This window comes from Megalops cyprinoides, chromosome 3 (genome assembly GCF_013368585.1).
Source record: "Megalops cyprinoides isolate fMegCyp1 chromosome 3, fMegCyp1.pri, whole genome shotgun sequence".
Lineage (NCBI taxonomy): Eukaryota > Metazoa > Chordata > Actinopteri > Elopiformes > Megalopidae > Megalops > Megalops cyprinoides.
The window spans coordinates 17,879,125-17,904,369 of record NC_050585.1 but is presented as its reverse complement, the minus strand read 5'-3'; the positions used below and the strand labels follow the sequence as shown (position 1 = coordinate 17,904,369).

At 42.3% G+C, this 25,245-nt stretch overlaps 1 protein-coding gene across 2 annotated transcripts in view; it reads left to right on the top strand.

Moving 5' to 3' along the window:
- The window catches only part of LOC118775402 (GRB2-associated-binding protein 2-like), a 46,806-nt gene that overhangs the window by 505 nt on the left and 21,056 nt on the right, over positions 1-25,245 (top strand). The window contains exon 1 of one of the 2 annotated variants that reach the window (XM_036525307.1): positions 9,613-9,672. The exons of the other annotated variant lie outside the window; for it this stretch is intronic. Coding sequence (XP_036381200.1) covers positions 9,634-9,672 — 39 coding nt within the window. The 5' untranslated portion in view covers positions 9,613-9,633. Of the gene's footprint in view, positions 1-9,612; positions 9,673-25,245 lie in introns of those variants that run through there. 2 annotated transcript variants of the gene reach the window in all.

The following is a 25,245-nucleotide window of genomic DNA, read 5'->3' as shown; positions in this document are numbered from 1 at the left end:
ACAAATACGATGTGTAATATACTCTGAAGCATATCTGGGTCTGCATTTCAGCGCAAGCAGGTGTTTTGCGGTTGAAGCATGCCGTGTGCGCGTGTGCCTTTCTCTTCAGGAAAGTTGAAGCGTTTATAAACGGTCCTCGCAGTTAAGATGGGTTTGAGACGTTAACCTCTGCGGTATGTCGACCTCACTGTCCTTGATTGAGTCAACAACAGGATGACTTTACTGTGGCGCTGAAGTATGTGCGCACGCTTCAATCTAGCATTTCACCGATCTGTTGTTTTGAGCGTGTTTGTACAGATCAGCAATAAAATAAAGCAAAAAAAAAAAAAAAAACTATGTTTGTTGAATGAAGACGTGTAAGTTATAGGATCGACGTCATTCGGTTTGTACGGTTCGGTTTATAATTACTTAATTTAAAGACAGCTAGCAATCTGAGCAGCTATTGCGTTTCAGAATCCAGTTGTAATATTAGAGCGTAGGTGTTAAATTTTAGTGAAGAAATTGTGCCTGTTGTGGAAACAGAAAAAATTGAATGAAAACCAAGAACAAAAGACTGTTATTGAATTCCCCAAAGCCCCCTGTCTGTCAATTGGACAGGTACCCTCAGCGCAAGGCCGTTTATAGTGCTGTCTATAACTTATATAGGCTATGATTCACCTTTTAATCTAGAAATATGAGATGCTTTATGTGCAATGTATGTCTTGTCATTGTTAGTGGTGTTAAGTGCTTAATGTTATTGTTAGAATTCAGAGATTCTGACAGTCTACATCCAAGTGAAGGACCTAGCACTGTTCAACACTTTTGATCAGCTTCATGTACAGATTTTACACATACACACACGCACGCGCGCGCGCGCACACACACACACACAGCATTATGACACATAACTGTAGCAAAGACCATTACATTAAGTATGTTTGGACCTCTTGTCTTTTAAGTTATTAGGATATTTTTTAATGATTGTCAGCAAGAGTAAGGATGCTCCTTTGTTTGGCAAGGTATTCCCAGCTGTGCATTAGTGGAAGTGGTCCTGCTTTGTACTTTACATCTGTTAAACAAAAGGTTTCCGACTCCACATGCAAAACATTAGATAATGGAAGTTAAACAATAGCACAGAAAGCATGAGTACAACATACATAAATACAGCTGACACATATTTATCTACGGCTCAGCATCACCGAGCCCTTCTCAAGTTCCTCTGCGAGGGTTTTGCCATGATGTCATCTTTCCATTTTATGGGCTGTCTGTCTGGAAGCCGATGCGCTCTATACAGAATGTGAAGGCAGGAATGGCAACAGGCCCCACGAGGAGCGTATTGTCAAAGGTACCGTAAATGCACAACACCAGTGGTGTCGTTAGGCCTGGGTGTCTGAGGCTACAGCCCCAAAAGTTTTATGAATAGCCCCGGAATTCAAAAAAATGTATTATTATTTTTATTTTTACAAAAATAAGAATAATATAAAAATAGCCCCGGATCTATTCATCTGTCATTCCGATGATGCATTAAAGCCCTTGAAAATAATATGATATTGTTGATGAAAAACACAAGTATGTTTTGGGTCCTCTGTGTGTCATTCAAGCAGCAGATCTACTTCACACTACTTGGCACGCATGCATTTTGTGTGAGCACGAGAGAGAGAAAGAGAGAGAGCCTGCTGGTTACAGGACTTGTCATTGTTGGCATCTGGTGATAGCTAGCTAGCTAATTCACTAAGGCAAGACTTGAAGGCTATGGATATAAGAAGCTTTTTCAAAAAGAAAAAGGATGAAGGCAACGAGGCACAGGCGAGGCTAGAGGAGGTGGAGGAAGAATTATCTCCTGTTGCTGTAGCAGCAGAGTCAGGACATGAGTTCCACTGCCTCATCTACAAGCTCAGGTTGATGAAGAAGAGGGCTCTTTAGCTAGCTAGCTAGTTGAGCTCAGTGGTTTTCAAATGTTTTTGTCACAAGGCACACCATTTATGAAAACAAGTATTTCCAAGGCACACCTTTACATATGATTATAGGTATGTAAATCATCATAAATAAGACTAATTCCAAGGCACACCTGGCTAGCTCCCAAGGCACCCCAGTGTGCGACGGCACACAGTTTGAGAACCACTGGTCTAGCTAGCCTGCATTCACTGTGATAGTAATGTGGAACATGGGCTAAGCATAGAAAGTGGGATGACCTTACTTTGCCTTTGTAGAATCCAATTGATTAGTCTTCAAGCCATAATTTGTTTCCTCTGAAGTATATGTATGAAGCATATGCATCTCTGCAACTGATTTGGTGATTGAAACATGTATTCCACACAAAGTTGAATGAGAACAGAGATTACACTCATTTTTTATTTTGATTTCATGTTGTGAAAGCCAGCCTACACACCTGACCAGAACCTTTTGGTAAAGCACAGCATCTCACATCTTATATTCTTTTTGGTCTGAAATAACTTGAAAATGGTGCAATTATTGGGTGAAAATTTCTGGGCTGGGCTAAGCCCCCAATGTTTCAAGATCCTAACAACGCCTCTGCACAACACAACAAGCTGTTTATCACACACATTTAAACAGTGGAATCTAAACAACGATAGTCAGGGCTATTATAGGAATACAGTGGAACAATGACAAACTTGATGCAGAGGTAGCATGTAGTGTTTACAGTGTGGATGTATTTATAGATTCTATTTAAACATGTCCCACTCTTTTAAAACATGTCCATTCGTCTTGGACTCCAATCTCTTTCCAAACTCCGGGACGAGCTGCTCACAGACAATGCAAGCCATTTATATTGGAGTATTGCTGTCATCTGACTTCCCTGATATCTTAATGCAGGGAGATATTTTAAGCAACACGTGTTTTTGTGCCAAGTGGTCTGAGTCAGACAAAATGCTATGCAATGAGCTGGTAAATGGGAAAAGGGAACTTTGTAGGGGGAAGGTTTACTGTTGGTTTCTTGCTGTTGCTGTCTCCTGAGCTTGGTTATGTGACTATTGGACCTCTGTCAGCCTTAACCAGTGCTATTCTCGAGAAGTGTCTTTACTGTAAAATGAAATTTTTAGTCTTCCCTAAGATATAATATTTGCTACAACACAGCACACACATCACCATAACATGCTACATATTCATGAGGCACACATCTGGATATTGTCTACTTTTTGTTTTTCTTTCAAGTCAAGATCAAGTCTGATCATACTATATTTTTACATTTTAAAACATTTGATTTAAATTTCAGATCAAAAAGGAATATAATTTGCATTTAGGAGCTTGCAGGTTTTAAATCTGGTGTGGGACAAAGCTGTTACTGTTACTGTGAGGTATCACTGATCTGAACTGCTTTAATAAATATTTCCAAGATATTATATAAATCAAGATTATTTTTTAGTTGGACATAGAAAGCAGACACTCTAACTTAAGTTAATAGCCATCAGAAAGTGTATTTATAAATGTTGGTACAACCAATCAAATGCCTTTTCTCCTTTTTGTTTAGCGCATACTGAGGTACCTTTCGGAGATAGTTATGCTATGTGCTGTAGGTACTAATTTAGCATGGTAGATAGAGTGAATTAAATAAGTGTTTCTGGTCAGTTGTTCTTGAAAATAAACATAAACAATGTAAGCCTTACAGCTGGATGTGGTTTATGTGACAGCCATGCTTTGATGCACACCAAGCATGACAATCACCCAGATTCTGCAGAACTTTGTACCTTATGCAAAGCCCATCTGTAAAATATTTATCATATGCTGACTGTGTGCTTTCACTTTCACTTTCACACTGTTAAATGGGAGCTGGGGGGACCCAGTCAGCTCTCAGTGACAAATGGGCTCAGCAGAGCAGTCCTTCAGTCTCTTATGTTTTTAATTGCAGGGGCGGCGAAAACCTTAGGCCATGGGTTTGAGGGAAGGTGCGTGCGTTTGTGCCTTTGAGTCATTGCCATAATGCCACAGGCAGGTTTCAGCAAGTTCTGCCTCTGAATGGAGAATAGGATTAACAAAAGGAAAGGAATTGTACTGTAGATTTTTTTTTTTCGCGAGTCTAATTCACCACATGTGCACCCGCAGCCAATCAACACCCAGTAATGCAAACCAGTTGTAGAGAGGTGTGATATGTTTGTGGATTCAGTCAGTGAAGATCAAAGTGGTTCATTTGCTCATGTTATGAGCTTCACCTATTAGACATAGGAGTGTTAATCAAGAGACTCTTTGTTGGAAGGGTCAGATAGTAGAGCACCTTCTCAGAGCACCTTTTATCTAGGTCATTTTTGTCTTTTGATATAAGGGTTTGCTGTGTTTTACCCAGGTGATGACAACTGATTTTAAAATGGTAGCATGACAACAATGGATTTTGTTGTGACCATTAGTTTTGTAAGCGTTAACAATGTTCATATAATCATTTATCTTGATATTGTCATTGTGTCTGATGCTGGTGAGAGATGAATTGCATCCACTCATTTGTTTGTATGTTTAACAGACCAGCATGCAGGGAATATTCGGCTGTCTGCTTGAATTTTAGATAGGAAAAATAGCTTCAAACCCACCTGACTTCAAAGTGAGAATGCCCTACGATCTGGTGTGAGTTACTTGTGTTTGCTAGAGTGAACTTTCTGCCCCATTGAATTAAAACAAACACTACAATTGAAGCGTTTTGAATACAGATCTGACCACATTGCATATCTTTCGTTGTTTTGTCTTTTTTGGCAGGCACATTATTGCCATCCAATCCTACTGAATGTCCCTGGATTAGGGGGAAAAAACAGAATTGTTTACTGTTTAAAGCAGCTTTGCATAGCCAAGAGAATGACAAGGAAGAGTATGGCGATGTTTAACCTGTAAAGCTCTTTATCTTCCTCCAAAAACCCCCGGCAGAAACGCTCTGAGTGATCCTGATTCTAAGGTGATACAGTACAATGATAAAGCTGTGAAAAAAAAGAGGATTTGAAACAGAAACAGTCACACCTGGTGTTTGGTGCACCCAGTTTTTTCTCTCTGTTTTTTTTTTTTTAACTTAAAATGTGGCATCCAAATTGTATGCAAAGACTCTGGCATGCTATTCACGCTATTAGCATCAGAGAGCTCTGCAGCCAGTCTTGGAAGTGGGAGAGAAACTGTATCCAATTTAACACTTCTCATGTGACAGTGTGAAACCCTTTTACAACCCAGTTTCCAAGGGTTTGACTCAGAAATAAACATAGGCAGGGGAATCCACTCAGTGTCATTGTTTATATCCAGCCCTCACTCAGACAGTACTGTGATAGAGGATGAATACTGAGGAGTCACCTTCCTTCCAGTGTCTGGGTAAAACAACAGCTGTGACACAAGGCAGTGCCATTTTAATTGGTAACAAACACAGCCAAGTATGCCTTAAAAGGCACCAGTGGTGATCTTCTGTGATAGGGAAACACAGGGAGAGTGTTTGGTGTTTACGTTTATTTTCATTGAGCAGTCTCTTCACCAGAGCAACTGGTGAATTCAAACTATGCTAAGCATGTCATAAGGAGCAAAAATGGCAGACATGAGAAAGCAACAGCTACAGAGAGCTGATGTGCATTCATGGTGCTGCAATAAAGAAGCTTAGTCTGTACAATGAAGAATCGAATGTCTAACAAGAATCCAGGAATCTGACCTAAGGCTACTGTACAAGTGCAAATTGATTTAAAGCCCTAGAGAAAAGGGTTCCATTCAGAGAACCAAGCTGCAGCCTGAAAAGATGACTTTTCAGTTTTGGGGTTACTTCCAAGCATGCATAAGGGCTGTCCACTTGTTACATTAAACTACACATATTCCATTTGGTTCATTTTCAAGTTAAATATATATTTCATAATATAATACATTTTCAAATATAGATTTCTGCCAGAAATTCAGAATGCCAGAAATGAAACCTCTTCCCACAGAGATACCAATAAGGTAAATGACAGATTTTTTTTCTTTTTTCTTTTAGACAACACCTGAAAGTGCCTTTGAAACCACAGGCAAATTGAAACTTGATATTCAGTTTTCACCTGAAATTCAGTCCAAGAGCAGTTTAAACAGCTTTGCTTTCCCTGTCGTGTGTCCCAGCGTGGAGGCTGTTTGTTTGTTAAGGCCTTTATCAGGAGATAGTAAGTGGTGTGAATGGTCTGGCAGGGCCGGTGTAAATTGCTTGACACAGTGTTGTTTTTTTTGGTTGTTGAGCCTGCAGAGATGGGAAAGATTGCAGGCAGGCATTATGTAATTGAGAGCAGGTTGCGTCAGATGCTTTTCCTGTGTAGCCAGGGAGAACGTGGGAAAAACAACGGCCTAATCTGCGTCTTGCGTGTCACGCTGCTTCGCTTAATTAAGGGAATTCACTCCCAGGACACTGCTGTCATGGTCTTGGCCAAGCATTCCTGCTCGTTCACCGTTGTGCTGCCGTCTGTGTCTGTTTCCCAAACACGGGTGGAAATTCCCATCTTGAAAGCTGGGACACTCACCACATTGTTAAGCAGAATTGCCCCTCAGACTCATTACACAGAGGCCAACCATTTCGAAGGCATTGTTTATTCATACGCGCACTTAGAGAGGATGGAACAAGCACATTAAAGATGGCTGCCAAAAAGCCGTGTCCAGGTTGCAGACTCTTCGAGGCGGTCAGTATCTTTGGTTAAAGACATGCTGTATTTTACCATTTGGTGACATAAATGGATGTATTTCCTCTTTTAAAAAGTACATCACTTTGCATTTTGACACGAAGGACTGCAAAGAAACAAGGCAGAAAGTACTGTATGACCCCAGTGTTTCCCACTGTAAGACCCCACTGTTTCCTCTTCCTAACTGAGCAGCAGTCTTTCAAACCCCCAAGTCTCCAAGCTTCAGGGAGATATTCCTCTCCATGCCAGAACTTTGGAGGCTGTCCACACAGAAGGAAAAAGTGAAAACAACAACAACAAAAATCATTTTGCCACACAGTTACCCCTCTGAGGTTAAGCTAGGGTCCTTCCCTGAATCCTCAGATGATGTTTCAAGTGTTGAATTTCTCTTACCTTTATCTTATTAATGCTTAGGATACCAAAGCAGGTGCCCAGGTAGGACTGTGAATTGGCCATGCCAGAACCCAGCACAACACTGCCCATGCTCTCCACTGTGATAACTGACTTCATTTCTCAAAAATGCCTCTCTGCTTAAGCTGTCTGCACTTCACAGACTGCAGATCTGATCCAAGTAGCCACGGATGGCTGCTTTTTCTCAGGGCTGCCACTGTGGATGTTCCTCTTTTGCACAGGCCTGGGATCAGTGAAATGAGAGGAAAAGGAAAAACTGCGAGTTTCCAGGGCCACGGGGAGACGGCGGCCTCGGTGGCCGGGGGGCTGGTGTTGTTTTGCAAGGGGCTCTGGGAAGGCCTTGCCCTGGAAGGTCACTGGCAGTTGAGAACGCCTCCCAGTTCCTGCTCCAGCAGACAGCAGGCACACAAACACAGACCTTTTCCTTGTTCCTTTTTGTTTGGAAGGATTCAGATGTTCGCTCTCCACAGAGACCATCAGCAGCTCAGTAGTGTCAACATCTACAGTGCATGCGTCACATGAGCCGAATAAGCCTCTCTCCACGGCTGAAAGTCAATGACTAATGGACAGAATCTATAGACTGTAGATTTTAGGGCTGTTTTTTTCATGGTAGTCAATTCGTCACATTACACCAGACTGCAACAATGTGTCGTTATAGTATTATGTTATATTATATAAGTTTATCTAGTACATTGTTTTTTTTTTCATTGTGATTTATAAATTGTGGTCATTTCCACACAATTCCATACGAACAGTAACAAAATATGTTTTTTGTAGCAGAAAACCTGTTACGTTATCTTTATCCTGAAGCCTCTTCCTCATTGGCTGTTGTTTGTCTAAACATGCGGTGCTGTAGCAGCCTGTAAGCAAGAACCAATCTTTTTTTTTTTTTTTTTTTTTGTGTTGCGCTGGGCACGCTCTGTTCTCCACAAGACTATCAATGGCACGGTTGTTATAGAGACTGTTTAGTCCTCTCCCCGTGAGTGACAAGATATGAAAATTGAACAGGGTGTTTTTTTGTTGTTGTTTTGTTTTTTGTAAGGCCCATCTCTGAAGAGTGCACGAAACCCTTCCAAAGGGCTTTTAAAACGCGGGAGAACAAAAGCTGCCAGTGAGAGTGCTGCACGCTCAGCCTCCCCTCTCCGAACTGACTGAAAGATGGATTTCCATAGATGTGCATGAGCAGTGGCCGCACCTTATTTTTGAGGTTAGAATGATGATGTTTGTCTTTGGGCAGGTCTCTGGGAAGGTGGTCTCTCAGGATCTGTTTTACTCTAGCTCTGTGTATCACTGTTTTCAAAGAGAGTTATCTGCAGCATTCTTGCAGCCAAAGGAGGCCCACAGTTTTTTTGCCCTCGATATACTTTGTTAAAAAGCTGCTAACAAAACCTGCTGTATCTTCTGTTTACAAATGGAATTCTGTGTAAGAGGGGATGGTCGCAACGCCCCAATTTCCCTTGCATGCCACCTACTGTACAGGAAACTCTGTACCATGAGTCCCATGACAGGAAAATGAATTGTGGGCCAGCCAACACTCAATTATGAATGGAATTGGTTGCACGTTTTTTTCAGTTAAGAGATTATTTTGGCATTTCACAAGTTTGAGGAGGAAGCTTTTGCTCTAAAGGAAATTAGGTTCCACTGATCTTTTTCTAATGACCTTTGGATCACTGTCCATCAGCAGTGTTCTTCTATACAAATGGACTGAAGGCAAATAAAAACACTAGGACCAAAGATGGCATGTGATGGCTGCGCTGCCCAAGACCGCTACAGGTTTTCGTCAGTATTGTAGGTTGTGGGCACTCCTTCTATTCTTGCATTGAGAAAGGGGTTTGAGATAGAGGCACTTATTGTCAGAAAAGAAGTTATTGATTGCAGCTGTTATTTGTAGTTTCGTTATTTTTAGAAAGCTAGCTAGCTTGTTCAAACAGCAAGCTAGTCAAACAACTCTACTACCAAATACTCCGGAATTAATTCTGTTGATGCAATTCACCTTTCCTTAAACATCTGAAATTTGGGTAAAAAAAATCACTCTTTCCTTCTAGGAAGTGTGTCAGATTAGCCTCCAGCATTGTAAAGCAGAAGTTGAAAAGCGTCAACTTTTTGTGTCGCACAGCCTACCAGTGTTGTGGCAGAAGTTCTACTTTGTGCTAGCCCAAGCCCATCTGAAATTGAATAGTTTATATTTCTTTGCATCTGCAGCTATGGACTTGAGGAGACAGTCAATTCACTGTATCCTTTTGATAAAATATCCTTTGCAAAGGCCTTTGTTTTTCCCATTCCATGCACGAAACAGTTTTTGTGTGCTGAGATTAGCAGCCATTGAAATGTCTGTCTAAATTTGTCAGTCAACTTTACAGAGTGTATTGCAATTAGATCTTTGAATCTGAAAGTAAACTCCTGTTGTTTTGGTTCAATTTAAACTTAAAACTTACTTTGTGTATTGAAGAATGTGAGTTTAATAATGGACATATTTAATTTCACATGTGTATGGTGAATAAAGGAAGAATTAGCCATTTGCTTGAGAGAGGGGGGAAACTAACTACCTTTAAGTTATTATCATGTGACATTCACAGTCGTGTTGCTGAATATGGTTGTTTTTACAGAGACAGGAAATGATCAATTTACTGTACTCACAATGGCACAATGGCACAATACAGCAGTATTAACACTGCAGGTAATAAAGGCATCATCATTCTTTAAGCATTCCCAAGCTATCATGTATTAGTCCTGATGTCTAAATATGAACACTGATTGATGACCGTTGAAGGACTTAAAAACAGATTAACAAGCAACAGGAAGAGTTTTTTTGTTTTTACAGAGACTTGTAATGTAATTAATTGTTTGCTGTTGTGAACTTTTTGCTGCTTTTACAGTAATTGGTAGCAAACATCAGGAAGAGATGTGTTACTGAGTGACATTAATTTAGGAAAATGTACCACAGAGGTGCTTTAGGCCAAATTTTTTTCAAGCTTGTTGGCTCGGTGGGAATGGAATGGCTCACACAAATCCAATATAAAAACTATGTGAAGCATTTGAGGCAAGAGAGACACCGCAGTGGAACCTGGCATGTTTTAAATTGGATGGCATTTGAAATGACGTCATTGCTTCCAACTCGCCTTCAATAAACCTTCTTAAAGGTCTTTGCTTGCTATAAATCACTTTCAACCATGGCAGTTACCGTACATTCACAAATGAATCTAAGTGCCCAGTCCAAAATCTGCTTAGCTTTATCTGCCTGTTATTGGATGGTTTGCTGAAGGATATTGTGTCATCTCTTGAGCCGATGGTGATTGCGAAAGGTGCCAGAATGTCATCACATTGTAATGTGAAAACTTTTGATGTTGTGTGGAGTGTTCATTGTAGAGAGAAGAAGGGAAACATAAATTAATTTGTTTAATAAGTGGTTTAAAATGATGTAAAGGAGATTCAAATGTTACCTTTTTTAACATGTAGTATAACATTAACAGGTATAGTTGTTAAAATGAATCCAGGTGTAACAATAAAATAGCAGATTGCTTAAGTCAATAGATTTGACGATATCATTTCCACAGAAATGTCGTTGGTGTGGGCTCTGCCGTTACTTGCATAACATTCTTGATAAATTTCAGTATGTAGTATAAACTTCATAATGTGGTGCGAGAAATGTTAAGATGTTACTTAAAACAAAAAGATCAAAGGCTTTGCAATTACACACAAACTGGGCCATAATCATTCATTTCCATGACCTAACTCCTGGCAGAAAATCTAAAATTAGTGTTAAAAACATCAAGGTTATCCTGTACGAGCCAAACAGGGTTGTGGGAGATTCCTGTTATCTAATTTAGAACAGACAAAATAACAGGGTCATTTGACTGTGGCGTATGTATGTGTATGAATCATGTTCTAAAAATATGTAGTTTTTTTTCCCAATTAATCCAAGCCTGACCACAATACTCTACCCTTAAAGTGTCACAATAGATAGTGAGATTGGTGATTTATACACAGCATAGCAGGGATAGAGCATTAGACTGCAGCCTCTGGACTCTGGATCAGTTGTGGATGTGACACCTCTAACTAGACACCTTTCAACAGATTTTTCAAGTTCGCTTGAAAAAGCCAACTTAATGTTCTTATTTCCTTGTAAACAAAAATCATAAATATCTCAAAACTATTTTAGGCTTTGACATAAGCATCACAAGCAGTGCAGTCCCATACTGGCTGAAGGTATTGACCAAGTTTTGTAAGTGTACCTTAAGAGCTGTAGGAGGAGTTATGTTCAGGAAATCGGATTTAATAATAATAAGAATAAATAAGAACAGAAAGTTGTTTTTTTTTAAGCCACCTTACCATGATAAAGCTATGCAAATCAGCCCCGATGAGGGCATTTGCTAAAGAAATAGTGTTATGTACTATGTATGTATGTGAACTACAGATAGAAGGAGAAATGTATGAAAGACATTATGTAGCTGAAGGCTCCATATATCTGTTCATGCTGTATCCATCAGTCCAGAAAAAGCTGATTACCATATCTTCTCACAGATCTGACCCTTCATTTGTTTGATTGTCTTTCTCTCTCACTGATGTCTGAAGAGATAAGTAGGCTTGCATTCAGCATCTATTCCCCGAGCCAAAAATACATCTTCTCTGGGACACTTTATAGTGTAGTGTGCCCTCCTAGCTTGGAATTGACAGGGATTCAGACAATAGCCACACAGCTGGACCGATACAGTGCATTTATGCACATATGTCTAATGAATAAGCCAGGTAATGATAGCAATGTCTGACTGATTATGGGTTTCCTACATAGTGTCAGGAAAATAGGGAGGTTTCAGCTGTGGTGAGAGAAGATGATTGAACAGCTCTTGTGATTAACAGTGGTAATTTTACAGAACATAGCTTGGACAATGCGCAGATTCCTTGAAAATATTCAGGGCTTGGGATTTGGCGGACTCTCTGCACAGAGGAGTTGTCATGGGTGAGTGTGGACATAGGATCACGTGACTGTAACATCGGGTGCGAATGCATGTGGGAGCAGGAGTTAGAGGTTTTAAACAGAGGGATTATCACATGAGGCAGCTGGCAGGGAGACCACACCCACTCGTCTTTACCTGCACCCTGCCGCGTGGTAAAAACGCGTTCGGGAGATTCCCTACTGAAGCAAGCAGCTGAACAAACCGTGCAGCGCTAAAGACAAACTGTTTTTTTATGCTGTTGTTGTTTGAGATTGCAGAGTCCTTCCTGCGCAAGACCGACTGACATCATCTCGGAGTCAGGAACTGCTCATGACAGACATGTTTTGTTATCTGTTTATTTTAGACAGGAGGAAGAACAGGGGCCTATAAAAAGCTGGAATGTGTTGCAACCTTTCCATGTTTGTGAAACGAAAACTGGGCCAGACCTCTCACTGTTGCATGGCGGCTGCCTGTCACATAATGGCTCTCACACCACTGCGGTTCTGCATATGGCACACATGGCACAGGGCCTATATGATAGCTTGTCATGCATGCCAGTTAGACACAGAAAGACAATGGATCTCAGGATTATTGCTCTAACATAAATGTTTACTCAACTGTCATAGAGCAACAGGATATTGTGTAGGATTTCGTGGAGGTGCTCTACGCTGACATGTGTGGTTAGACATGTGCTAATGCTGGTGTCTGCACTGAAGCACTGGGTGTCTGTGGGTCTGTTGAAGGGGGGTATGTCGCAACGTTTCTGTGGAAACTAAGCAAGGTGGTGTCACATGCAAATTGGTGACACGCTTATTTGGGAAGGGACAGAAGTTTCAAGGAAATTGATGCATTCTCAGGGAGAGAACTAATCTAATCTAATCTCTCCAGAGTGCTGATGTAAATTAGTCAGGTTCTCTGATCTAACAGATTAGAGAACCTGGCTAATTTGAAACGGCATGAAATGACACTTTTTTCACACTAAGGCATGACCAGTGAGGGGAACTTTTCTCAATGACTATAAAGGAATCCTTTATAAAATATTTGTGTTTGATATTCATTTACCATTGGTTTGACTGTATGAGTCTGTATGAAGCTGGTCTATCCTCCCTTGAAGTGAAGACAGGCCACCCCAAGTGGTTCCTTTTCTATGTTTACGGCAAAGGACCAAAAAGGAACTAGACCACCAGAGGTAAAAGGACCAAGTGCGGGTTCTTGCAACTGTGGAGATGTACCAAGCCATTTGATTGGTGGGTGTCTTTGCCCCACTGCAGTGGATGGAACACAGTATAGCTAGAATAAGGCTTTGCATAAATCCCCCACTGAACCTTGATTTCAAGGTTCCACGGCGTGAAGGGGCATCTGTAAGACCACCCTCCTCAGCTCCCTATCCTCATTAGATGGGAGGAAGTGGCAGTGCTGGGAGCCAGATGTCAGTGTGACTGACAGCTGCAGGCTCCTGATAGTGCATGCCATCTACTACTGGGGTCAAAGCCACCCCTCTCTCCTGTAGGATGTCCCTCAGGCAGGCAACGGCCCTGCATCCACTCCAAGATTGTGCTTAAAGGTGTTAGGGAATGCTGGAAAACCACCCGCTCTCTCTCAAGAAGGTGCTCTTAACAGCCTCAATTGTTAATTAGCAGTATGAGGCAATAGCAAGAATGCGATTTGCAGTGAATTGCATCGTTAGCTAGCATTTACAGAAAATGTTATCAGCTTTAGTAATGACTTTGTTTATTTCTCTTTTTAGTGTGTTTAAATTGCACTACAAGGCAGTATTTTTAGTTAACCTAATGGTAATTTAATGTGTTTGGTATGTCTTGTACTGCTTTGCCAAGAGAAAAACTCAGCCTGTATGTTGGGTTGTGTTGTATGCTTTATGTGTACAGCTAGGGTCTCCTGTATTCTGGTAAAAAATGGCTACTCCCTGATTTTACTCTAGCATCCTGGTTAGGCTAGATGTAGTGTTCAAGTTTCTTGTTCTTTGCAAGGATGACATCAACGGCGGTGGCTGGATAGTCTTAGCGAAATGGAGTCAGCTCCCCCTCCCCCATGAACACACCGGCTGGCTGCTAAAGGCAATTAGCCAATTGGGCCAGGAGGTCACCTGCCTTTACAGAAGCAAATTGTGATTGCCGGAGACCACAGGAAGATTTGTTATTTCGCTTCAACAGCTGAGGACTCCCCTGCAGATGATGTCATGGCCTGCAGCAGACAGGCCCCAGCTCTCTCCAGAGCTACGCTTCCTTGGCTGGCCTTCTCCTGACTGGTGGAAGCGCTAATTTAGTTTACGGGGAAAACAACCTCTTGTAATGTCAGGCCATTATCAGGAGCAATGAAACATTCTTCTTCTTCTTAGTCATGTGCAGCAGGCAGAGTGTCTGATATGATGGAATAGAACTGTTTTTGGAATGAAGCTCTTTGTTAATACTGTACTGTCTGCGTTTTTTTTTTAGATCTCAAATAGCTAGAGGCCCAGTGTAACCCTTTGAATTTTAAGGCACTAGTGTAATTAAACCGCCTGTTTTTTCAAAAATGAGAGCAAAAGAGAAAGAGAGGGGCGATTCCCATCATAAGAGCACACGCTCCACCTCAGGGATACCTTGGGCTTACTATCCACGGAGCAGGAATGTAAACAAAGGCTCCCGTTGCTGCTTGTTCATTTGCTGCATGTTTCCCCGCCTGGATCCAGGGCGGTTATTATTTGCATGTTCTCGGGGGGGAGGAGGCGGGGTCTGCCCATATCCCAAGAGCCTCAGTGTACTCAAACAGCAGCGGAGTTCTCCTCGTTTGGACATCTACGACAGCACTGTTGTCGTCAGCCGGTCGTGTGACAGTCTCTCAATAAATTTGTGGCGTGTTGACTTTGCTGTGCTTTGCATGCAGCCTCCAGCTTGCAGCAACTGGAGGGTGTTTATCAATGGGAAAGTGACGGTGGTGGGCTGTTCAGCACCACCTGCTACATGATGCTGCAGAAACGTAATGTCAGATACTGTAGAGAGGTGCTCAGCAGTAACAGCTACTGCTACGCCATGTTTTACAGTGTTAAAAAGACCCAGGTTTGAGACAGAAATCGCAGAGCTCTTTATGCAATCATCTTTATTACTGTGTATGACCTGTGCATATTCACAGAGAGTTCCATTTTAGCGTCCAATAATTTAATGGCACATACTTATTGAACATTTATTTACAACAAGGTCACTAAACAAAGTGACAAATAATCTGGACACCTAATAAAAAGCAAAGTAAGCCTTAAACTGGTATGCAGGTAACTGAGGGTGTTCTGTGAGTCTCTTGCTGAGTTATTTGGCAGGCACAGCACCATAGAATCCATTTCTTAGATTAGAAATGGAAATTATGTTTTGTGCCATAGATCAATGGTAGTATTCATGAAACGAGAGTGAGTGGGGCTGAGAAAACCTTTCTTTTATAAGGCCAGACACAACTGATGAAAAATTCACATGGATGGGCTTAGTATTTTAATACTGTTTATCTGAAAACTTTACACCATCCTTTAAAAACATATATTAGCCAGTATTGTTTCATGCTAGGATGAGCAATGTTAATGTCTGATATTTTAAAGTGTGGTATATTGAATGTGTGTGTGTGTGTGTGTGTGCGCGTGTGTCTGTCTGTTTATTCCTAGGGCTTTTTTTTCAACACAAAAAAACAGGCATCCTTAGAAAACCACCTCTGGCCGGGAAACAGTGCTGACTGGATAACCATGATCAATGGAGCTGTCAAAATCGGTTCCATTCCATTAGATCAAGCCTGCTTGGTGACGGCGGTCATTTGACGTTTCTTCGGTGCTTTGGACCTCACTGGCCCTCAGTTGCAGAGCACTGATTGTGAGCCACAGGGAGCCGACTGGTCGCCAGTGCTGACCTGTGATCTTGTGGGCAGCATTGCTCCTGGGATGGGTCACCATGCCATTTGTATTCTGGAAACAGAGGGATGGCAAAATGGAGCCAGGGTTAATATAGACCAGCCCTGCCTGTGGCTACTCCTCTATCAATGCCCCCTCTCTTCCCAACAGCGAAAACACCTGCAGTTGCATGGTGCCATCACGACTAGCGCTCGTTTGTGTTGGCCTCTTTTTAGTTCATTGGAAAGCTGTCATACTGTACTTTGAAATCAATTGAAATACAAGCACTTCATGAAGGTACGCTGTGCAGTCACTGAAAGACAGCAGATGGGAGCAGCAGAGGAAATGCTACAATGGGCTTTGATTACAGATCGTGTTCGCCATTCCATAAACCATCAGGGCGGTCCCAGGATGAATACAGAAATAATTTACACAGAGAAAAAAAAAAACTTATAGACATATTCAAAAGCACTGTTCGCATTGATTTTCAGCTCATCACATACTTGTTCACATCTTTATTTTAAAGTAGCTTTCACACTCTCAAATTAGCAGGAATGAATTGGCCTGATAGAGGTTGCAGTTCACATTTTCCAAAGACTCATCAAGTCTGTAGAATGAATCTCTGATCAGCTCCATTGCTGCAATTTTCTTTCGGACAGAAAAAAGAACCGCATACACCGCTCTGGTGTGTCTTTTAACTTTATCCGGAAATGTTGGCTCTTTATAAATAATTACCAGCCTACCAAGGTTGAACATTTCTTTGTTGGAGAAATCATTTCTGAACAGGTGATGAGTGAAAGGGTAACGCCAGAGCCAGGCCTGGTGCTTTAGTACGGCCTATATCCTCAAATAGCCTTTCTGGGGGGCTGTCCTTTCCCTCACCATGAAAGAATAGAGTCGTGTGTGGGTGAGTCTACCCGTCTTATCTGAGCAGCTGAAAGCTTTCCAAAGTCTCTGTTTTGACTATTTGGAAACCTGAGTAGCTGAAATGTAAGTTGCAGGGGGACATTAATGCCTCCAAGAAACATAAACAGCTGGGGTTCATGCGCCTCTTGAGCTCTGTTCAACATCTTTGATGTTTACTTCTGTGTGGTACATGAGGCCTGGTGGGTTCCCCACACACTTGAGTCTGGTTTGTTTCAAGATAAAGTGAATTTGGATGCGATCAAAATCAAGAAAGGTGTAAATGTGCTGCCATTTTGGTTTGTTTATTTTTGCTTGCGCTAGATCAAACCAATGGCTTGAGACATTAAAATTTAAAAAAGATATTGATGGAAAAAAAACATTTCTAGCTGTGGTCTGAGAGTTTGAATTACTTCAAATAGTTGAATATTTGTAGCCATCATACAGTTAGCTTTAGGTAGTTAGCTTGCAAGCAGGCAATCTTGGAGTACATTGCAGCATTTCATTTGAGAGTCGGGGTGCAACAAGTTATCAACGTAGTCAACTAAAATCGATGACCAATTTAGTTGCCAACAAATTCAATTGTGTGTTTTTTGTGCTGACTCGGAATGCTCAGACATGTAGCCCAAGCTACGTTGCTTTACTGGAGTGAACAATAGAGATGACAACACCTTCACGACCAAAGACCTCAAAAGTGTGGCAGCATTTCACTCTTAACCCTTTTGCACATAACTTATTTTTTATGCTATGTAGCGCGCGTGTTACCTTACATGGTTTGTTATGTTTTCATTAGCGTCATTTAAGCTTCTCGTAGTTTTCAGTTAGCATTTGCTATATTTTTTAATGTTAAGTCACTGTTTCCTCAAAGCTAAAATTAGCTAGAATTTTTCCAATCTAGTTTTCTACATCATATCGCATACCTCCAGTTTTCCATGTAAAATGCTTCTGGGGGAAAAAACACCACTCATATCTATTCCCATGTTTATATCACAGCAACAGCACTATGCTGCTTCCATGTGGTAGATAGAAACACGTGGCTACAAAAGAGTGAAAACATGTGCTAACAATGCGAACATTTGTTAACTGTTTTGTATTTATTTATATTTATATATTTAAAAATACTTAAAACTGTTCACAGTTAATATATTGTTCAATTTCAAGTTCAAATTTGCCTTAGCAATAAAAAAGCTGTTCTTTAAAGTCGTTGACCGTCATTTTGTGCTTTTTTAAGTATCTGTTCAGGCACTGGTACCGTTTTAAAAGTATCGCTCTAGCACCGGTATCAGAAAAAACCCAAACGATACCCAACCCTACCTGCTAGGAACTGAATGGATTGATGCATTGTTGTTTTTTTTTTAAAAAAATCTAGGATTTACTAATGTTTGAAAGCTGTCAGAGTCCCAACCCTAAGTCTATGTCTTTTTATAGAACCTTTTTGCTGGGATATTAATGATGAAAGCCCCATGAAAAAACGTAAGATAAACCGCAATGTCTCAAGCGCTAGTCTGCTTAACGTCACCGGGAGAACATATTTGAATAGCCATGAGCCTTGTGTAAACTTTAAGACATCCTGGGAACTCAAACACACACTCAATGGCAGAGGTACAGAGTTTATTGAACTTACCTGTGACATAAACTGATGCCACCTACATAAACAGACTGCGCTCAACTGCACTGTATGGAGGACCAAGTGGAGAACTGGCCGTTTTACCCCTATGGTGTGGGGTCCCAGCTGTAGTGGTAGTAGGTTGCAGGAAAAACTGCAAACTACTAATAGCAAAGAAGCCATCCCCTGAATGAAAAGAGTAAGCTTAATCTTTGGAGACAGAAGCAGCATGGGTAAGAATTTAACGGCAGGTCCATTGACAATCCATATTTGATACAATATATTTGCCTTACCTTCTTAGTCAATTATTCTTAGGTCTAAAAGACACTCAAACTCCACTAGCCAGAGATAAAGTGGGACACATTGACTGATCTTTACATTATTTGGATGGCTCATCACATGCTCTGTGCCAGCTCTCCCAGCCCATCCACATAACAGAACTATCATCAAATCAAGAGAGATCCTGCATCAAGCTTTTTCTCCAGGTGACACAGACACTTTCTTCAAATGCAGATTACTGGTTCCGTTGTGCCCTGTGATTTGAAATGACTTTGCCATGGAATGTGCAGCTGTGGAAGACATAGAGGCTGCTACTGTTGTGATGAAAATCATTCTGCAGAAAATAAACTACTGGCAGCTGTATCTGGTTCTTTATGGTCTTGTTGTGAGGGCATCTTCTGTCTGGGGATGAGCAGCCAATGCAATGAAGAGCTTCACAGGCTTCACATGGACTGAAGAGGAAACAAACGGCAACTCTGTCTCCAGCAAGTAACGACCTGTCATTTCATGGTAGGCAGGGTAACGTTGGGATGGAAGATAGACGATCAGTGGTTAATCATTATTTTCAGTGGGTATTGGACGTCTATGCAAGAGCTGAATTGCTGCCATGCCACTGACACTAGGTAGTTTATTGTGAGCGCAAATTAGGCCTACGTTGGCTCAGCCAGTTGGATTAGTGTGGCATTTGATTTGATGCCCTTTCTCTGTGGACGATAACCAAGTTCGCTCATGTGGTTCTGATGAACAATGACAAAGCAGGGCTTAAAGTGGTTGTGGACCTGCCAGCAGTACATGGCACACTGGCAGAGCCACAGAGGCATTTCACTTCATATCTGTCGACCTATTCACATTGGCTCTTGGCTACTTATTGTCCTCAGCACACTACAACGAGAGTGGGATTTGTATGACCAAAAAATGAGGTTTTCCAAATGGAGAAAAAAACTGCTTAATTATTGCCTAATCAGTTGGTTCCTGCCAGGAAAGAAGAGAGAGCCCTTCAGAAAGATATATGATTATTTGACAACAGGCATTAATGATAAGATATCCCTGCCTTAGCTCTCAAGGGACTTGCCTTTCCCCTGTACTTAGCTGGGTTAGCTGTAGGAAGAGTTTTCCAGGGAAGAAGTGGGCTGTATCTGCATCAGAAAAGTGTGGGAGCCAGTGTTATGAAATGAAATTTCTGGAAACCAGAAATGAACTGATTCCAGCCCTGTGTTAGTGTTATGGGGATCTATAAATGGGCATGCTTTAGCAGCCTGGCAGTGCCCAGTGCCAATGTGCCATCACACCTACCAGAGCCCCCCAACCCCCCCCCCCCCCGGTTGACCTACATTGTTCCTAGCCTTTACAGAGCATCCCTCAGCCGCGTGCTGTGGCTGGCACAAGGCACTGATCGCTAATTTAAAACAAAGGCACTGAAAGAGCAGCTTTGTTTTTTTTCACTGTGACAAGTGTATGAGATCAATAGCCAGGTCCAGGAAAGACAGAGGGCACTCGAAAACTTTTGTTATATACATTCATCCTCCCCTATTGGTGTTAGTGAACAGCACAAATGCAAATTTGTGAATCTCATAACTCACAGGCAGTGTATGACCACCTCAAGGAACACAAGAATACCTGAGAATACCTCTAAATATAAAAAATGAAACTATATTAAAATAGCTTTGTGTGACCATTTGTAGCAAGTGTGGACCTACTATTATATAAAATATTTAGACCTATACACCGGAAACTAACAAATGAGCACAGTGGTAAATGAGAGGTTAGCTATGGGGACATTTATGCCTATGGAGACCGGCTAAAAATAAACAACCGTGAAGGCGTGCAAGCAGGAGTTTTGTGTGTGGCAGCGCCAGTTCACCTGCCGGTGTCTCCTGTTAACGTGTTTGTTCAGCTGAACGCCGTGGGTACAGAAATAGACCACAGATACTGCAGGGTCTAGGAAGGGACTCCTCAGAGAGTGTTTTTTGCGCTGTTGCGCAGAGCGGGCTACTCCTCCACATTCAGCCATTACCAAGGCAGAGGGCTGTGACCTTAAGCTTGGCCCGGCTTTGTGTTTGGTTAGCATGTTTGCTCATCTGCGTCGCCCTGCGTGCAAGAACAACGTTGACCGTCCAGCGTCTCTTGCGTTATTGACAGGGTTTATGGCTGCACATGCTGCTGTTATTTGTCTTATTTTAAAAGACAGTAATTTGTTTTAACCAGTTCAGAGGACGGCTTTTTCAAAGAACGTCCGGGATAAATCTGGATCGAAAGACAAGTGAGATTCAACAAAATGCCATCGTTTTAAAGAATCATGTACACCCTCTGGCGTGAATTAGTCATAAGGGCCAGTAAGAACTTGGCTTGTGTCAGACTGGAATATTGTGAAACTAACTGCAAAATTTAGCCTGATGGTTACAGCCATGATATAAAGGTGTCAGGCCTTTGCTGTTTCTGGACCACCGTGTCAATTCCACCATAGGAAAAGCTATGGAAAAATGTAAGCATTATCAGGTCTTAAATCACAGAGCCCGTTGCAAGCCCCACTAGAGCTCTGCCGAGCAGCAGAGGCTAATTCCGATATGTCAGCACAGCACACGGTGCTTTTGTAATGCTGGATATCTCAGGAACCACAGGGTCTCTGGCAATGGTCACCCAGCCTTTGCATTCTTAGTTACGGTGCTTCAGCGATCCCGTGTTGCCTCCAGCTTAGGAAAACAGGAGAAAACAAGTCTGGGTATTAGTATAAGCACTGAAGTGCAGAGTATGAGACAAAGGGATCGGACCTGAGAAGATCAACATTTCTGGCACTATTTTTAGAAGCCCATTCATGCGAACGTCTTTGTTTTCCCTCTGCGTTTGAAGTTTTGCTTTCCCGTCTTTAAAATAGATTCAGAGACCCCCCCAACTTCCTCCCTATGGCTCTTCACCTCACCTTGCCACAGTGTGTGGGTGGCGTCAAAGGGAAACGTGAGGCTGTTCTCTGAAAAATGATCCGCAGTGTACCTCAGGGGTTATGGTTTGACAGTCGGAAGTTGAAATTGTATTTGACATTTGCTGGAAAAAGGGAATAAAAATAAAAAGCTCACTTAATTCCAGAAATTATACTGATTCCAGCCTTGTGTTAGTGGGTTGGGGGGGAGTGTAGAAGAGCAGCCTAGGCCAAAGATACAGGAGTAGGCAGAGCAATGAACACTTACCCTGCAGAGAGGCATTAAAAAGGGGATGTGAAGTTAAGTGGCTGCAGCTTTCTTTAAAGGTAGATCTAAGACGGGGGCTTCTTACAGATGATGTTTTTACTGTTGTCATCTTGGCTTCAGCATTACCAGCATTTTTCACAGACTGATCCCAATATCGGGCTATGTGGCTTATGACCGCTTGTTGTCATACCGAATTGGGTGCTTGACATCATAGGAGAAGTGATTCATGTTCTTTTTTTCCTTTGCAAGAGTGGCAACATCACGTTAGTCATACACTAATTATGTTTTGTGGTACCGAACTGAAAGTGAGCACAGTGAACAAAGGCATGCAGTGCCATGTAGGGTTAAACCATCTGACAAAGCTGTGACTATGAGAGTAGCTACTAGAAGATGCTGTAATCCCAAGAATACATCTACCAAGAAAGTTGTGGTGAGAATATTCCCTTCTGAGTGTGTGACAAACTTTAATTCATGCAAAGGCGTTCCCTTGGAAGGCTGTTATGCATGAACAGTGTGTTTACAGTTATATAGCATGTCTCACTTAAGACGTCAAAAGAAGCATTCATGTGGAATGTGTTTTTTCATCCAATTAGGCATATACTTGTGACATCACCATTTTTCAAGGGTAGCGAATGTAGTTGTTGGTCATTTGTTCTAACCTGACTTGCTAAAAGCTGTCAATAATTCCACACTCAGCCGCTGACAGTGGTACTGTGTGGTTGATTGCAAATACGTATGCTTCTTCACACATGGGTAAACCAACATATCTGTGTGGATCTCTGAATTGTGTAATTGGCGTAGCTCAGTGAAGTAACCGGTTTTCCATGGGACTCCTCCCACCTCTTCTATTTACGGCGATAAAGAAGAATTGGCCTCCTGTTTGCCTGTTTACAATCTAAGCCCCAGCCCTGAACGCGTCTGATAATCTGTTTAGGAGTTCAGCATACCATTGCAGATGCCAAGCATACATTTGTAGGGTCACAGTCACCTATCAGGACTGGGGACATTGCCAGGGACTGCTCTCTAGACAGAGCAGATTACAATTTGCAGCTGCCTTGGAACTTAGAGGTAGCACCTAGATGTATTCCTTATTGTTGTTATTATGTTTTTACCCATTGAGTGAGTCTTGTCCACAGAATACAAGCAGAGTCAGATACGATGGGGGTCAGTGTCTGTGACCGTCATCTCCCGTGATAGCCATTTGTGTGCGTGGTTTCAGTGGAAACGTTTTGTGCCCCCTTCGTCCTTTAAAGGATATTACCTAATCATGTGACTCATGGACACTCTGTCAGTAACTTTATGTTACTCTGTTTCCGTTTGTTAGAGATTTCCCCTGCCATGGTATAATGGCCTTTGACCTGCAGTTAGTGAACTGAAATGCATGGGCCCACAATCCTTTGCCCACACAATGGGGCGGCTTACTTTCATTGCATTGGGATTATAAACCAGCTTTTGCATCAGAGCAATTCACCCCGCTCCAATGTCAAATCAAACCTCTGGTGTTCTTCACATAAACTAGATAAGATTTCGGAGACCAGTTGAAGTTCCCTCAGATGACGGCGTGCATATGTGAGTCACGGCCTGTACCGGAAGCATCTAAATTGGGCAATGCTGTTTCTCCTCACAGTGGAACAATGGGTCAGCTGCTGAGAAACCACAGCGTCTTCTTATCTTGGTGCCCAGTGACATCAGGGATCTTCGAACTACCCTCAGTCTTGCAACGACCTGCTGAGCGTATTTTTGCTGCGCTCGGTTATAGCATTTCCCCATTCGAGTAACCCGTCTTCTCGATAATGAGGAAGTCACTTATTTCAGCTGTGCGGTGATCTCAGAGTACCAGCGCCGTCCTAGTGCCTTCTCTCCTTGCCTGCAGCCGTTTGTCGTCACCATGGTGTGTGGGTGTGGCCTGTGTTACGGGTGGTTTGAAAGGCGGGGCCTGCCCTTCTTCTGTTCAGGGAGTAGTGCCTCGGGCTCCTCAGGCAAGTAACATAAGAATCATAAATTAGACCTGGAGTGTCAGCTTTGTTTTCAAATGAACTCTGTAATTGCGAGGAGGGCAGCGTTCATTTGGTTCTGTGGGTAAATGGATCCGCGGTGAATTTATACATTTGCATTCTGAATACCATTAGTGCACTCAGATCTTTTAGATCTCCCCCTCCCGGCTAAAACGCTAATCCCAAATGTACTTAAATTATACATCTGACAAATATGATGTCATGACTTTTACTGGAATAAAAGTTTTTTTTTCTATGCAGTTGTCTCTTAAAGAAAATTGTCAATATCTGTCCACTGCAAACAACCAAACTGACTCAGCAGGAACTGAAAAGGCTTCAAGAGTAGGAATTCTGTAACACATAGCATTATCAAGGGTAGAATCACAGCTGCCATCACGTCGTAGTGCTTGTGTCCCCCTGTCAGTTGAAGCCAGTTTTGATTTTGATCAGTGCAGCTCCAGAAAAGCCGGACGGCACATGGAGGCTGCTATATTGTGGCCAGAAGAACACAATTGTAAAGCATGTTGAAGTGTACTCGGGGTAGTTATTTATCCACGTGTACACCTAGTTCTCACCTTCTGTGTTTGCCCACTTAGGTACATTCCCCTCTTTGTGACATCATTGTGGGCAGTACCATCATGCCAAGTGCCACGCCTCCCACCTCAGGGGCTGTCAGTGCTGTAAAACATGTTCTGCCCCTGCTGTAACACTCTTCGCCCTGGCAGGAAATCAAATGAGAAGTCACCCTGTCTTGTGCAAGACCAACACTCTGTAAATAGATGGAACTACTGCTTATGCCGGTTATTCTATAGCACAATTCTATATATTCTATATATTCTAAGTAAGCACGATGCGTAAGATGAGTCGGCAGTGTAAGACGGCACTGAAGGAGTTAATTTGGCACTGTGAGGAAATCATTCATGGTGGTACTCACTCTCAACTGGGCCTTTGTAAGTTAAGGCATCAGTCAGTGGCAGTCAGGTTATGAACCGGACCAATCAGAGCCGAGCTCAGCAGGCATTCAAAAACATGAATCTAAGGCCATCATCTGTAGAGGGAGAGATATTCAAACATGATAAGTGGGTGGAATTTTCTTTTCCGCTGGTAGGTGATAATGCTCTGTGTGAAACACAGAAGGCTGAGGAGAGTCCTCACATATATAAGTACCCATCCTGTGGGTGACACTTGGCAAACTTCCTAACAGAATAACCGAAGGAGGTGCTCTCCGTCCTGCTCCCTCCCGAGCACGAGGACAGTGTGCTTTGCACGGCACGTCCTTGGACTACTCCGACAGGGGGAGGAGCTGCAGTGTGGACGGAGAGATGGAATGAGAGGGAGGGAAGGAAAGCGGGAGAAAAGGTGGAAGAGAGAGAGAGGGGGGGGGGAGGGCAGAGAGAGACAGACAGAGGAGCAAAGGAGAAAAAAATGAGAGGGGGAGGGGAGAGAGAGAGAGAGAGAGTGAGAGACGGCAGGATCTTGTGTGTCAGCAA